The sequence below is a fragment of the Scardinius erythrophthalmus genome (assembly GCF_964197995.2).
Source record: "Scardinius erythrophthalmus genome assembly, chromosome: 24".
Classification (NCBI taxonomy): domain Eukaryota; kingdom Metazoa; phylum Chordata; class Actinopteri; order Cypriniformes; family Leuciscidae; genus Scardinius; species Scardinius erythrophthalmus.
The window spans coordinates 11,009,559-11,023,409 of record NC_138244.1 but is presented as its reverse complement, the minus strand read 5'-3'; the positions used below and the strand labels follow the sequence as shown (position 1 = coordinate 11,023,409).

The window sequence follows — 13,851 nt, the reverse complement described above, 5'->3', positions numbered from 1 at the left end:
TTCACAGACAAGGCTTAAGCCCAGACTAAAATGCAAATTTGAGCTGTTTTAACTGAAAGTAACTTGTACTGACATTTCTTAAAATATAACAGTGCCATTGTTTTGTCTCAAGATGCACACCAGAAATGTTTTTTCTAAGGCACATTTATAAAAGCTACTTAAATGTCCTAATTGAACTAAGACTTAATCCTGGCTTAAACTAAGTCCTGTCTGTGAAATAAGTTCTATATGTTTTATTTTTAATTGTTAGATGTGCTGCTCAGAAGAAAATGACATAATGGCTCATGTGTATTGAGTTGGCTTGATTACCAGGATGACTAATTATAGAACAGTCATCTACTACCAGGAAGTCCATGACTCATTTTTTAGTCAGTTTTTAGGAAGTTGCTTCATTGAACATGAATATGTTTGCTAACAACATAGTAACAAAACTGTTTAGCGACATACAAGAGTAAAAAAAAACTCTTTATTTCTCATAATTGCAACTTTATATCTCTTAATTCTGAATTTACATGTCACATTGAGACTTGGTATCTTGCAATTGTGACTTTATCGTAATTTCAACTTTTTGGGCCCTATCATACTCAAGGCTCAATGCTTTTTTGCTAGTTTCAGCCTGACGCAGTTATCATTTTCACGTCCTGCGCCACGTTGTTTAAATAGCAAATGGATTTAAATGCAAGACCCACCCACCCAAGGGGGACAGCACTAATGGGACAGTATGCCCGTGTTCAACCTGACCTATGTTTAAACTTCTTTTCCAGAGTGTACAACGAGAGGTCACAGGAGGTCAGACAGATGAAGGCTTGGGTCCTGAAATGGTGCCGTCAAGTCCGTCGCTCTTGTGCCAGGAAATGCCACTCAAAGTGCACGTCCGAAAACCCAGCAAAGGTGAGTTCCACAACTTTAGTTGCAATACGATTAACAAACGCACTCCACATTGTTGGGTGCAAGACATGCTAATACAGAAGCTGGAACAAGAATGCGCAGGCTGAAATCTTTTAAACCAAAGTTTCATTCATGTGAGACAGCTGGTTGAAAATATGTTCTCCCCTCCTCTCAGGCCTTTTCCAGCAGAGGAGGATAAATTAATCAGAGTGACAGTTAGTTTGCAGAAAGGGATTAGTTTTAGGTGGTAATCCAGGATCTGTTATATCTAGCCAGTAGCCAGTTTTTGACCTGAACCGTTTCAATTGGTAGTTTTCAGCCAAGAGCAACCATGAGGCAACCTCTTGCGATGTCCAAATGTAGTAGACGTTTATTTTTTTGTATGCTTTGTACTATCATGTGGAGCCAACACGACATGCAGGGAAATATTTGTATATCGTGGCCACAAATTAACAATTCGTACCCATGGCTTACCAATACATTGCATCGAACAAAGTTTACATAGAGTGACTGTTTTGTCCACGTGTTTTTGACCATCGCTGTTATAACGTATTGGGAAGCAAGAATGTTCCCAGACAGGAGATTTATATGATGCAGGCTTGTATCAGGTGCATAAACAGAATTAAGTTGACACACACAGATCTACAAAGACTAAATAAGCAGTATCTCAGAAGCAAGGGCTTTGTTGTACTAAATATAGAAGTTGCTATTAAATAATATTAAATAAATTGCATTTCCAACAGAGTATGGACAGCTGTTGTGTTTATTTTTGTCTCACTAACAAACCTCACATCTCTCCATATTTCGTCATTTTTATTTTCTTTTATAAATCAATCAATACTATTGGTCACCCTTTACATCTGTCAGGTTTTTTTTTTAAAACAAATATTTAACCAATGAAAAGTATTAAAAAGAGCTTGTGACTAAACTTTGGAACTCCAGTGGATCCTCAAACTGTCCGTAAAACCTTATAACTCCACTCCAGCTCAATCTTGAATGAAGTGCCGCACACTGTTTGGACTGTCTCTGCTTGTTTGCAATGCAATGGAAAATAGATATCTCTTTGAATGAGTACTGCGTTTTCTTTGCTCAAGCATTTGAGGAGCAGAGAAGAGTGACTGAGGTCTAGGATTTGTGACAGAGTCATATCCAATTCTGTCTTAAATAGCCTGTGTGAACGACATTTTTTATAACATGAGATTTTGGCCAAATGACAGGAAAAACTGAGCGCCCACATAGCTGCAGTAAACTTTATAACCTGTAAGTTGATGAAAACACAATGCACTTACTGCATCAGATGCAGCCATTCTATTGATGGACACAACACCATCAATAGAATGCGCATGCGTCGCGTCTGAGCGCGTTGTTGTCTTTGGAGCTCCATCGATTGATTTATAATTCTTGATTTCTCTTTAAACTCACTTACAACGAACGTTTTCTACTTTTCCTCACCTCATAGTTATAACGCGGATTGTTGAGTAGACGCGTCTCAAGCCTAGTGATCCAACGCTGGATACTCTTATAGGTTACGTCCGTGGATCACGGCTGAACGCGTCTTCTCCGCACTCATTTAAGTTACAAACAAACATTTTTTCGCCTATCGTGCGTCTACTCTACACCCGTACCACTGAAAAGACGGATTATATCCAAGACTTAAGCCATAAATTAGTATTAATATTGATAGCACCACTGGTAGCGTCGTTGCTAACTTAACTTACTGTCCATCTGTTAAAATGGCGAATATATCAAATGTAAGTAGTCTACCTTTTGGTGCAGGTGAGGACACATTTGAGCTGCACGCGGTGCAGTCTGAGCTGGAAGCTGTTGAGAAACAGATCCACGACCTTTTAGTAAGAAAAGCCGAGCTGATAGACCGGCGTTTGGCTCTCGAAACATCACGTGCCGAGGCACACAAATCAGAGATTAATGTTACTAACCCGCTGACTCCGACCTCGTCTACTCCGTGCGTTCCTCAACATCGGTCCCGAACGTCGAGGTCGCGATCAGCCATGGTCTCGTTCACTCCGGCTCCAACATGCCATCACGAAGCCTGGATTTTTCCGCAGCGGAAGTCGCGAGTCAGGTCTAGACCAAGAAAACTCTCTCCGACCCTCCCGGTTTTCGAGATATCCACACAAAACCGCTTCTCCCCTCTTCGCGAAACAGAACGCGATGCTGTGATCATCGGCGATTCCATCGTTCGACACGTACACGCTACGTTAAATAAAAGTAAGGTGCATAGTCACTGCTTTCCTGGTGCTCGTGTTTCTGAAATCGCTGCTCACGTTCCCGAGATTCTGAACGAGCGCGTCGGAACCGTTGTCCTGCACGCGGGAGGGGCCGACATCAGACTGCGCCAAACGGAGGTTTTGAAGAAAGACTTCAGGAATCTGATCGATACGGTACGCAGCACATCGCCTGATATAACGATTATTGTGTCAGGACCGCTTCCCACGTATCGACTAGGTCATGAAAAGTTTAGTAGATTATTTGCGCTTAATGAATGGTTAATGTCATGGTGCAATGAGCAGAAACTTCTCTTTGTAAATAATTGGAATCTGTTTTGGGAGCGTCCTAGGCTTTACCGTGCTGATGGCTTACACCCAAGCAGATTCGGATCGGATCTTCTGTCAGATAACATCTCCAAAATGTTAAATACCTTTTGACTAGTAAACAAAAGTCCAAATCATAGTCTCTGCTGCACCAATTTAACTGATATAAATAGTGTAGAACATTGCATAGAAACTGTGTCTATTCCTCGTTTAGTGAGATCAAATCATAAATCTACTGCAGGATCTAGAAAAAATCTAATTGTTATTAAACCAGAAAATGTTGCTATTGGTAATCAAAAACAATTTTTAAAGCTAGGTCTTCTAAACATTAGATCACTCACACCTAAGGCAGTTATTGTAAATGAAATAGTCACAGATAATAGCTTCGATGTACTTTGCCTTACTGAAACCTGGCTTAAACCAAATGATTATTTCGGTTTAAATGAGTCTACTCCATCAGGATACTCCTATAAGCACGAGCCCCGTCTGAATGGTCGTGGCGGCGGTGTTGCAACAATCTATAGAGATTTTCTCAATGTTACTCAGAAAACGGGTTATAAGTTTATTTCATTTGAAGTACTTGTACTAAATGTTACGCTCTTAGATGTTCGAAAAACATCCCTATTATCTCTAGCCTTGGCTACCGTATATAGACCGCCTGGGCCTTACGCTGATTTCCTAAAAGAGTTTGCAGATTTTCTCTCAGACCTATTAGTTAACTTCGATAAAGCATTAATTGTTGGAGACTTTAATATCCATGTAGATAATCAAAATGATGCGTTAGGGGCTGCGTTTACAGATTTATTAAACTCCTTTGGGGTCAAGCAAAACGTTACCGGACCAACTCATCGATTTAATCATACACTCGATTTAATTATATCACATGGAACCGATCCAACCGATATAGATATCATTCCACAAAGTGACGATGTCACTGACCATTACATGGTAACTTGCATATTACGTACTCCTGTAATATATCATGCTGCGCCGCGTTATCGATTAGGCAGAACAATCCTTCCATCCACCATAGATAATTTTTCAAACAGCTTATCGGATCTGTCTCAGCTGCTCAGTGAACCCAAACAAACAGATGAACTTGAGGAATTAACTAGCACTATGAGCACCATTCTCTCTGGATCATTGGATATTGTTGCGCCCATTAGATTAAAAAAGGTCAGAGAGAAAAGTAAAGCACCATGGTACAACAGTACTACGCGTGTTCTAAAGAGAGAAACCCGTAATTTAGAGCGTAAATGGAAACAAACCAACTTAGAGGTCTTTAGAATCGCATGGAAAGACAGTATGTCACGTTATAAAAAGGCCCTAAAAGCGGCCAGGGCTGAGCATCTACGCAAACTAATAGAAAACAACCATAACAATCCTAAGTTCTTATTTAACACTGTGGCGAGACTAACAAATAAACAGATGTCTCCTGAACAAAGTATTCCATTACAGTTTAGTAGTAATGATTTCATGAAGTTCTTCACTGAGAAAATAGAAAACATCAGAACCACAATTGTAAACGTTCAATCCTCAATCGCGCCTTATAATTCAGCCTCAATTATCACGCCGCAAGAACAATTACAGTGCTTTTCAACTATAGAACAAAAAGAGTTAAATAAATTTATCATTTCCTCTAAAACAACAACATGTTTATTAGATCCCATACCAACTAAACTATTGAAAGAAGTGTTACCTGTAGTGGAAGAGCCTCTCCTCAATATTATTAACTCGTCTTTATCTTTAGGTCATGTTCCAAGAACATTTAAACTGGCAGTTATAAAACCTCTCATTAAGAAACCACAATTAGATCCGAATAATCTAGTAAATTATAGACCCATTTCAAATCTACCTTTTATGTCTAAAATACTAGAAAAAGTTGTGTCCGCTCAACTGGGCTCTTTCTTACAAGAAAATGACACCTATGAAAAGTTTCAGTCTGGATTCAGGCCGCATCATAGCACTGAAACTGCGCTCGTTAAAATCACAAATGATTTACTTTTAGCTTCTGACCAAGGCTGTATCTCAATATTAGTTTTACTTGATCTTAGTGCTGCGTTCGATACTATAGATCATACAATACTCTTAGATCGACTACAAAATTATACTGGTGTTCAAGGACAAGCATTAAGCTGGGTTAGATCGTATTTATCTGACCGCTACCATTTTGTTTATTTAAATGGAGAAAAATCTATCATAACTCCAGTAAACTATGGAGTGCCGCAGGGATCTGTGTTAGGCCCTCTATTATTCTCAATATATATGCTACCACTTGGAAATATTATAAGGAAACATGGAATTAGTTTCCATTGTTATGCTGATGACACTCAAATCTATATTTCATCACGGCCAGATGAAAACGCTAAATTATCCAAATTGACAGAGTGTGTTAAAGATATAAAAGATTGGATGACGCATAATTTTCTTTTATTAAATCCAGACAAGACAGAGGTACTACTTATCGGTTCAAAAAACCACCCACAAAACCTCTCACAATACAACTTTAACATAGTAGGATGTCCTGTTACTTCATCCTCTACAGTAAAAGACCTGGGTGTTATATTAGACTGCAACCTGTCTTTTGAAAATCATATTTCATATGTTACAAGAACAGCCTTTTTCCACCTTAGAAACATTGCTAAGCTACGTAATATGCTATCAGTTTCTGACGCAGAAAAGTTAGTTCATGCATTCATGACCTCGAGACTAGATTACTGTAATGCGTTATTAGCCGGTTGTCCTGCATCCTTAATAAACAAGCTACAGTTAGTCCAAAATGCCGCCGCTAGAGTTCTAACTAGATCAAGAAAATATGATCATATAACACCGATTTTATCATCCCTACATTGGTTACCTATAAAGTCCCGTATTAATTACAAGGTATTACTACTGACTTATAAAGCCCTAAACGGCTTAGCTCCAGTCTATTTAACCGATCTTCTATCGCCCTATAATCCATCGCGCTCTTTAAGGTCACTAAATTCGAGGCTTTTGGTCATACCTAGGATATCCAGATCCACCAAAGGAGGGAGAGCATTTTCACATTTAGCACCAAAACTCTGGAATAGTCTTCCGGATACTGTTCGTTGCTCAGACTCGCTCTCCCAGTTTAAAACTAGATTAAAGACGCATCTCTTCAGCCAGGCATTCATATAATACTTTTAATCCTACAGTTAAATCCGACCTCTAGTTCATAAACGCCAGAGGAGAACTGGCCCCCGACTGAGCCCGGGTTCTCCCAAGGTTTTTTTTTTTTCTCCATTAGGTCACCTGATGGAGTTTTTCGGTTCCTTGCCACTGTTGCCTTTGGCTTGCTCAGTTGGGGATATTTGGGGATATTTAATTGAATTAATCAATCAACGATACTATTGATCAGCATTACCGAACGTAGACGTTCCACTAGAAACAAACATTGATGTATTGTTCTAATTTATTACTGTGAAGCTGCTTTGATACAACCTGTGTTGTGAAAAGCGCTATATAAATAAACTTGACTTGACTTGACTTGACAACACGTATGTCTCAAATTCTTCAAAAATTTGCTGGTCAAAAACCTCGTAACTCCATTTGAGCTTGATTTCGGTAAAATGTTAATAATATAATGACACATGCAAGTGTCTAAACATATATAAAGCACAGTGTTTAATTATTTAAAAATATACAGTGTTTTTTTCCATTTCTTGAGGTTTTGGAGATACAAGGTTTCAGCCCAACTGTGACGAAGTATAGTTTATTTTCATTAATTTCCAGAGTTTTAACATTGTTTTATGGGGTTTTGAATGCAATGTTTTTCTATTGTTATTAGAACCAAAATGCATTCTACATGAAATCCATTTATTATGAATTCCATATCTGGTTGAAGATTGAGCCTCACTCATACGGGTCTGCTTATCAGGTTTAATGGCTTCTGTAGCTGTAGTTATGAGATTTTTGATCATTGATCTCTGCACTCTGCGTGAACTTTTGGGTCTTATTGTGGACAGACTGTAAATACACATGGGTATGAGTCCCCAGAGTTTGCATTCTTAACTTGTGGAACATGAGAGAGTTTGCCTCATGTTTAATGGAATATCTTGGCCTGGCACTTTTCAAGACTGGTTTGAGTGTTATTGAAAGACTGTGTAGTTTTCTGTTTTAATCCTGAGGAGAATATTAGAGACACAACCTACTACATCTTACACAGACTCACATGTCCACACAAGTTTTCCTGGGATGTGTGCTGTCATTTCTTGAATTACGCTCTGTTGTGAGCATAAGTGTGTATTTTTGGTCCTATTTTGTCTCGCTGTTGGCTAATGCAACAGTAGCACCAGCAGGGCCCAGTTGTTCAAAAGTAATCTGATCAGATTTCGGCTAGCGGATTGGATTAGATCTTGGAAATGGGTTGTTCATAAGAAAATAGGGATTCTGAAATCAGATTAGATCAAGGAATCCATTTGGGTTTTGATCTGGATCAAACCTTCAGTTTGTGTTGTTCAAAACTTTTTAGTAGAATTGGGTAACTTCGATCCAAAAAATCTGTACAATGTTAGGATCATGTAGTATACCTATTCATTTATACTGTACACTCACCTAAAGGATTATTAGGAACACCATACTAGTACTGTGTTTGACCCCCTTTCGCCTTCAGAACTGCCTTAATTCTACGCGGCATTGATTCAACAAGGTGCTGAAAGCATTCTTTAGAAATGTTGGCCCATATTGATAGGATAGCATCTTGCAGTTGATGGAGATTTGTGGGATGCACATCCAGAGCACGAAGCTCCCGTTCCACCACATCCCAAAGATGCTCTATTGGGTTGAGATCTGGTGACTGTGGGGGCCATTTTAGTACAGTGAACTCATTGTCATGTTCAAGAAACCAATTTGAAATGATTCGAGCTTTGTGACATGGTGCATTATCCTGCTGGAAGTAGCCATCAGAGGATGGGTACATGGTGGTCATAAAGGGATGGACATGGTCAGAAACAATGCTCAGGTAGGCCGTGGCATTTAAATGATGCCCAATTGGCACTAAGGGGCCTAAAGTGTGCCAAGAAAACATCCCCCACACCATTACACCACCACCACCAGCCTGCACAGTGGTAACAAGGCATGATGGATCCATGTTCTCATTCTGTTTACGCCAAATTCTGACTCTACCATCTGAATGTCTCAACAGAAATCGAGACTCATCAGACCAGGCAACATTTTTCCAGTCTTCAACTGTCCAATTTTGGTGAGCTCATGCAAATTGTAGCCTCTTTTTCCTATTTGTAGTGGAGATAAGTGGTACCCGGTGGGGTTGTAACGAGTGGTTATTTCAGTCAAAGTTGCTCTTCTATCAGCTTGAATCAATCGGCCCATTCTCCTCTGACCTCTAGCATCAACAAGGCATTTTCGCCCACAGGACTGCCGCATACTGGATGTGTTTCCCTTTTCACACCATTCTTTGTAAACCCTATAAATGGTTGTGCGTGAAAATCCCAGTAACTGAGCAGATTGTGAAATACTCAGACCGGCCCGTCTGGCACCAACAACCATGCCACGCTCAAAATTGCTTAAGTCACCTTTCTTTCCCATTCTGACATTCAGTTTGGAGTTCAGGAGATTGTCTTGACCAGGACCACACCCCTAAATGCATTGAAGCAACTGCCATGTGATTGGTTGATTAGATAATTGCATTAATGAGAAATTGAACAGGTGTTCCTAATAATCCTTTAGGTGAGTGTATTTTGAACTTAATTTTTATTCAACTGTTAAAGTGATAAAGTACAAATTAGGCTACCTATTACGTATTTTAATACTGCATATTAAAAATAAAAAAGGTCCCCATAAAATAATCCCCTAAACAGCTGCCAATATCTAACAAAATTCATATATTTAACTTTAACTAACAGTGTTAGTTTTTTACACTGCATATTTATTACAATGCATCAATCATCAGAGACAGTCAAAAGTAGTTTCTAAATATAGAAACTTGCTGCATATTGCTGCATTATTGCTGCATTTGTCTGTTTTTATTTTTTTATTTTATTTATTAATATTATTATTATTTATTTGGGTTGGGTCAGAAGAGGATCTATGGAGCCCATAAAGGGATGGAGATTTCCCCTATTTTATCCATCACCATGTCCCTTTAGGGGGACCGGTCAAGTATGTATCTGGATTAGGGTGATCCAATCCAATATTGCTTTGAAAAACAATCACAAAAGGAAGACGGATTCTGGATTGCAGAACAACATGAATCCACAAACTGCTCTTTTTTCCCCAGAAAACACTTGCATACTAGCATGTCATGCATATTCTCATCTTTCATCAGCATAATATATTTATAGATTTTTACATTTGCAAAAGAAAATGTCAGTGACGTTTGACATGAAGAACCATGTGTTTGTGTATATATATAAAACTAAAATACCTGAAGCTAAAAGATATGGTTGGTTGTGTATATAGCTTATTCTTATGACCTGGGATCATATTGCTCCGTTCATTGCATATCTATACCATAACATAATGGAAATGTCAGTCCAGGAAGGCTTTTGTGCTCAGCGGGTGTGCTGGAGGCACTGGCCATTGGAATCGAACAGAGCAGAGATAGACTGTTGTTTTGTCTGCTGGTAATTTAATGCTTCTCTGCTGCATTACCTCAGTGCTTCACCGCATGCCTTCAGCACGAGCCGTAGCAATCCGTCAACACCCTCACACACACATTCATATTTATTGGGTTTAATCGAACATACTCAACTCCCATTGGATATTGACTTTGTTAAAACCTGTGAGGTTTATATACATGTACACGAGTCGGATCAAAGACTTTCAAAACACAATGATAACGGCATTTTCGGGATCCTTCGAAATTCCCAGAAGCTCGGCCGAGTTCGGCTGTTTGTCGAGTTTATGTTGGAAAGGATGTGTATGCATCCATGACTCTAGATCTGCTTGTCTGTTCTTGAATGTTTGTCTGTGTGTGGAGTTATGATGTGTGCATTATAATGCTCGCTGGGTAACTAGAGCTGTAAGAATGGGAGAATGCCTCGGATTACCCGGCCTGGCATCAGGCATGCGGCAACTGCAAGCCCCAGGGCATCCAAAGTATACAGAGCATAGAGAGGAAGGTATGTGTGTGGGAGTGGATTAAAAAAGTATAGAAATGTGTTTGTTTGTGTGATTCAAAGAGACAAAGAGAGATGTTATAGGGTTGTGAACGCAATTTCATCAAGTACATTATGTCAAGTTTTGGCTTAAAATAAGGGTTAGGGGCTTCTGCACCATTCTTATTCACCTATCATTTCCCTTTGATTTTAGGGATAAGTTATGGATAGGGTCAGGTTTAGGGGTAGGGATAAGGTTAGGACTAAATTTTCGGACAGAAATGTCGTTCCAGGATCAACAAAATACCGGGTATATACGTTAACCGCTGATAGACGCTGCTTTTAAACGCTCTCGTTCGTGTTTGTTTGAGCGCTCTCTGAGCGTCAAAGGTTTCTGTTTACAGCGTGTTTTTACAAGCGTTGAGCATTGTAGCCAATCACAATCGTATCTGTTGAGCTCATGACCGCAGTGGCCAATCAGAGGTGCTAGTCAGTACGTTAGTCAGAATCCGCTCAACCTTAACCGCTTAATCCATTCATTATAACCAACAAAGATTAAACACGATATAAAGAAGAGATTCTTTGTGGAATTAAGACAGCTTTTTTTTTATAACGGGAGTTTTCGTGAGAGTGCAGAATTCAGTGAGCTTGCGCTTTAGAGATTGACAACCTTAGTGCTATATATATATATATATGTATATATATATATATATATATATATATATATATATATATATATATATATATATATATATATAGTGGTATAATGGGAGGCTCTTCTCTTGCTTTCTGTTAAAGGAAAAGTTCACTTTTAAAATGAAAATTCTGTCATCATATACTCACCCTCATGTTGTTTCAAACCTGTATGAATTTCTTTCTTCTGCTGAACAGAAAAGAAGATATTTAGAAGATTATCAGTAACCAGACAGTTTTTGGGTCCCATTGACTTCCATAGTATATTTTTTTCCTACTATGGAAGTCAATGGGACCCAAAAACTGTCTGGTTACTGATAATCTTCTAAATATCTTCCTTTCTGTTCAGCAGAAGAAAGAAATTCATACAGGTTTGAAACAACATGAGGGTGAGTATATGATGACAGAATTTTCATTTTAAAAGTGAACTTCTCCTTTAATGAACCATTCACAATGCAAAGTGCAAGGCAAAGTTTTTGGATTGATAACCTTTTTTAAATGTGCGATTGAATCAGAAACTGCGATGATTGACAGTGATAACCAACAGACGAGACAAACTCTTTATTTAATTCAACAGTTTTTGCTCTGGTACCTATACCGAAAACCATGAAATTTTACTGGTATTGGTACAGACTACTGAAATTTTGGTACCTTGACAACCCTAGTGTATGTTCAAATATGGTGGGTTGTTAACAGGAACTTTTAGGGCGGAATTCAAAAGAACAGTTTCACAAATGTACTTTATGACTCATATTTTTTCTCATTTGTTTTGACATTTGTTGAATGAAACTAAAGCTAAATTTGTTGTCTCGTCACCTGGTGCATCTCCATTATGGACATAGACTTTTTGATCAAATCACAGATTGGTTGAAGTACTGCAGGCATCTTGTGCTATTTGAAAAGAGAATTACAACTACAGAGATCCCAATCCAATATTTAAAAAACTAATAGTTATTTTGTGTGGTACGATTGAGAGCAGAAGTATTATGGAAACCCATCCTGAAGTTTTCTAAGAAAACTTGAAGTTCCTCCTTCTGACCATGAAAAGACGTTTCATGAGTGATTGAATTGGCCTGACAGGATGTTGACTTTGAATTGGAATGAAAGGAAAAGGAAATTACTGAATTTCATTTCAAAGAAATTAAGCACAGTTACTCAAAAGTTTTGTGACGCAACACAAATAATCATCACATCATATTTTTGTTTAATATGTATAAAAAAAAATTGTATAGATTATACATATTTCTCTCTCATCTAAGTTCAGTCATATCAAAACAGTTTATAATAGATCACATTGTTTTCAAACTTTATTAAAATCAATATTGACAAAGAAACTTGGTGTAGATTAGATCTTTCTGGGAAATTATATGTTTCCTCATAAAATGAAAGTTAATTGTTTTAAATATAATGAACTGTATATAGTATTAATGATAAAATATATACTTTTATAGGTGGCATTTCAAACATTAATTATTACTATCGTCTAATATTTATATAATCATATTTATGTCTTGTTAATTCATACTGAAATCTATAATTAAAAAACTACATTTATAAGATTTTTTAAAATGTTTTAAAAATAAGTCTCTTCTGCTTACCAAGGCTGCATTTATTTGATAAAGAATGTAGTTAGAATTATGAAATGTTATTACACAATTTAAAATAGCTGTTTTCTATTTTTAAAATATTTTAAAATGTAATGATCCTTCATAAATCATTCTAATATGCTGATTTTATGTTCAAGAAACATTTGTTATTATTATCAGTGCTGTATTTTCCCAGAATTCTTTGATAAATCGAACGTTGAAATAACATTTTTATTTTTTTTGTAACCGTGTAAAAGTCTTTACTTTTGACTTTTGATCAATTGAATGCATATTTAATTTTTTTTTTTTTAGTCTTACTGTCCCTAAACCATTGAATGGAGGTGTATTTATCAAGAAACGTTTCCATAACTCATTTGAAACATTCAAAGTAAAATGACATTAACGGTATAGAAAACCAACCTCTATCATTTCAGGAGGTTCAGACAGGAGAGGTGAAGAAAGAAAGAAGCAAAAAGTGACAGATGAAAGAAAACAACTTGTTCAGGTCAGCTGCACCTGTGCATATCCATGAGTTATTAGAGCCCAGTGCTGAAAACTCACGTGGGAGGACAGGAGAGATGGCAGGTGTGTTCCCATAATGCCCCTGTGCAGTGAGCAAAGCTTGAAAAGTGCAATGATGCCTGCAGTGAAAGGTCAGAGGGAGCGGGAGTGCTGTGTCCTTGAATATTATTGCTGTAGTTTTCACTCACTTAATATTACACCAGTTTTTAAATAGCAATGACAATAATAATAATAATTAATAATAACAGTAAATGTATATATATATTTATTTATATATAATATATATCAATAGTATATTTAAATATGTTGGTACTATATATTAATTCAATATATTTTAAATAAATATAATAATTGTATCATTAATAACATGTATTTTTGTAATATAAGCTTTTATATAGCAATAATAATAGCAGCTGTATAAATAAATGTATTTTAAATTAACATATTATTATTGCTATTATTAATATTTTTTAAATTAAGATAAAATACAACAATAACATAATGTAAAATTTACACCGTTTTGTCTTTCTGTTC

At 37.2% G+C, this 13,851-nt stretch overlaps 1 protein-coding gene across 1 annotated transcript in view; it reads left to right on the top strand.

Annotated features, from left to right (window-relative positions):
• Positions 1-13,851, top strand: part of zcchc14 (zinc finger, CCHC domain containing 14) — a 34,318-nt gene that overhangs the window by 6,009 nt on the left and 14,458 nt on the right. The window contains exon 2 of the mRNA XM_081356351.1: positions 765-891. Coding sequence (XP_081212477.1) covers positions 765-891 — 127 coding nt within the window. The remainder of the gene's footprint in view (positions 1-764; positions 892-13,851) is intronic.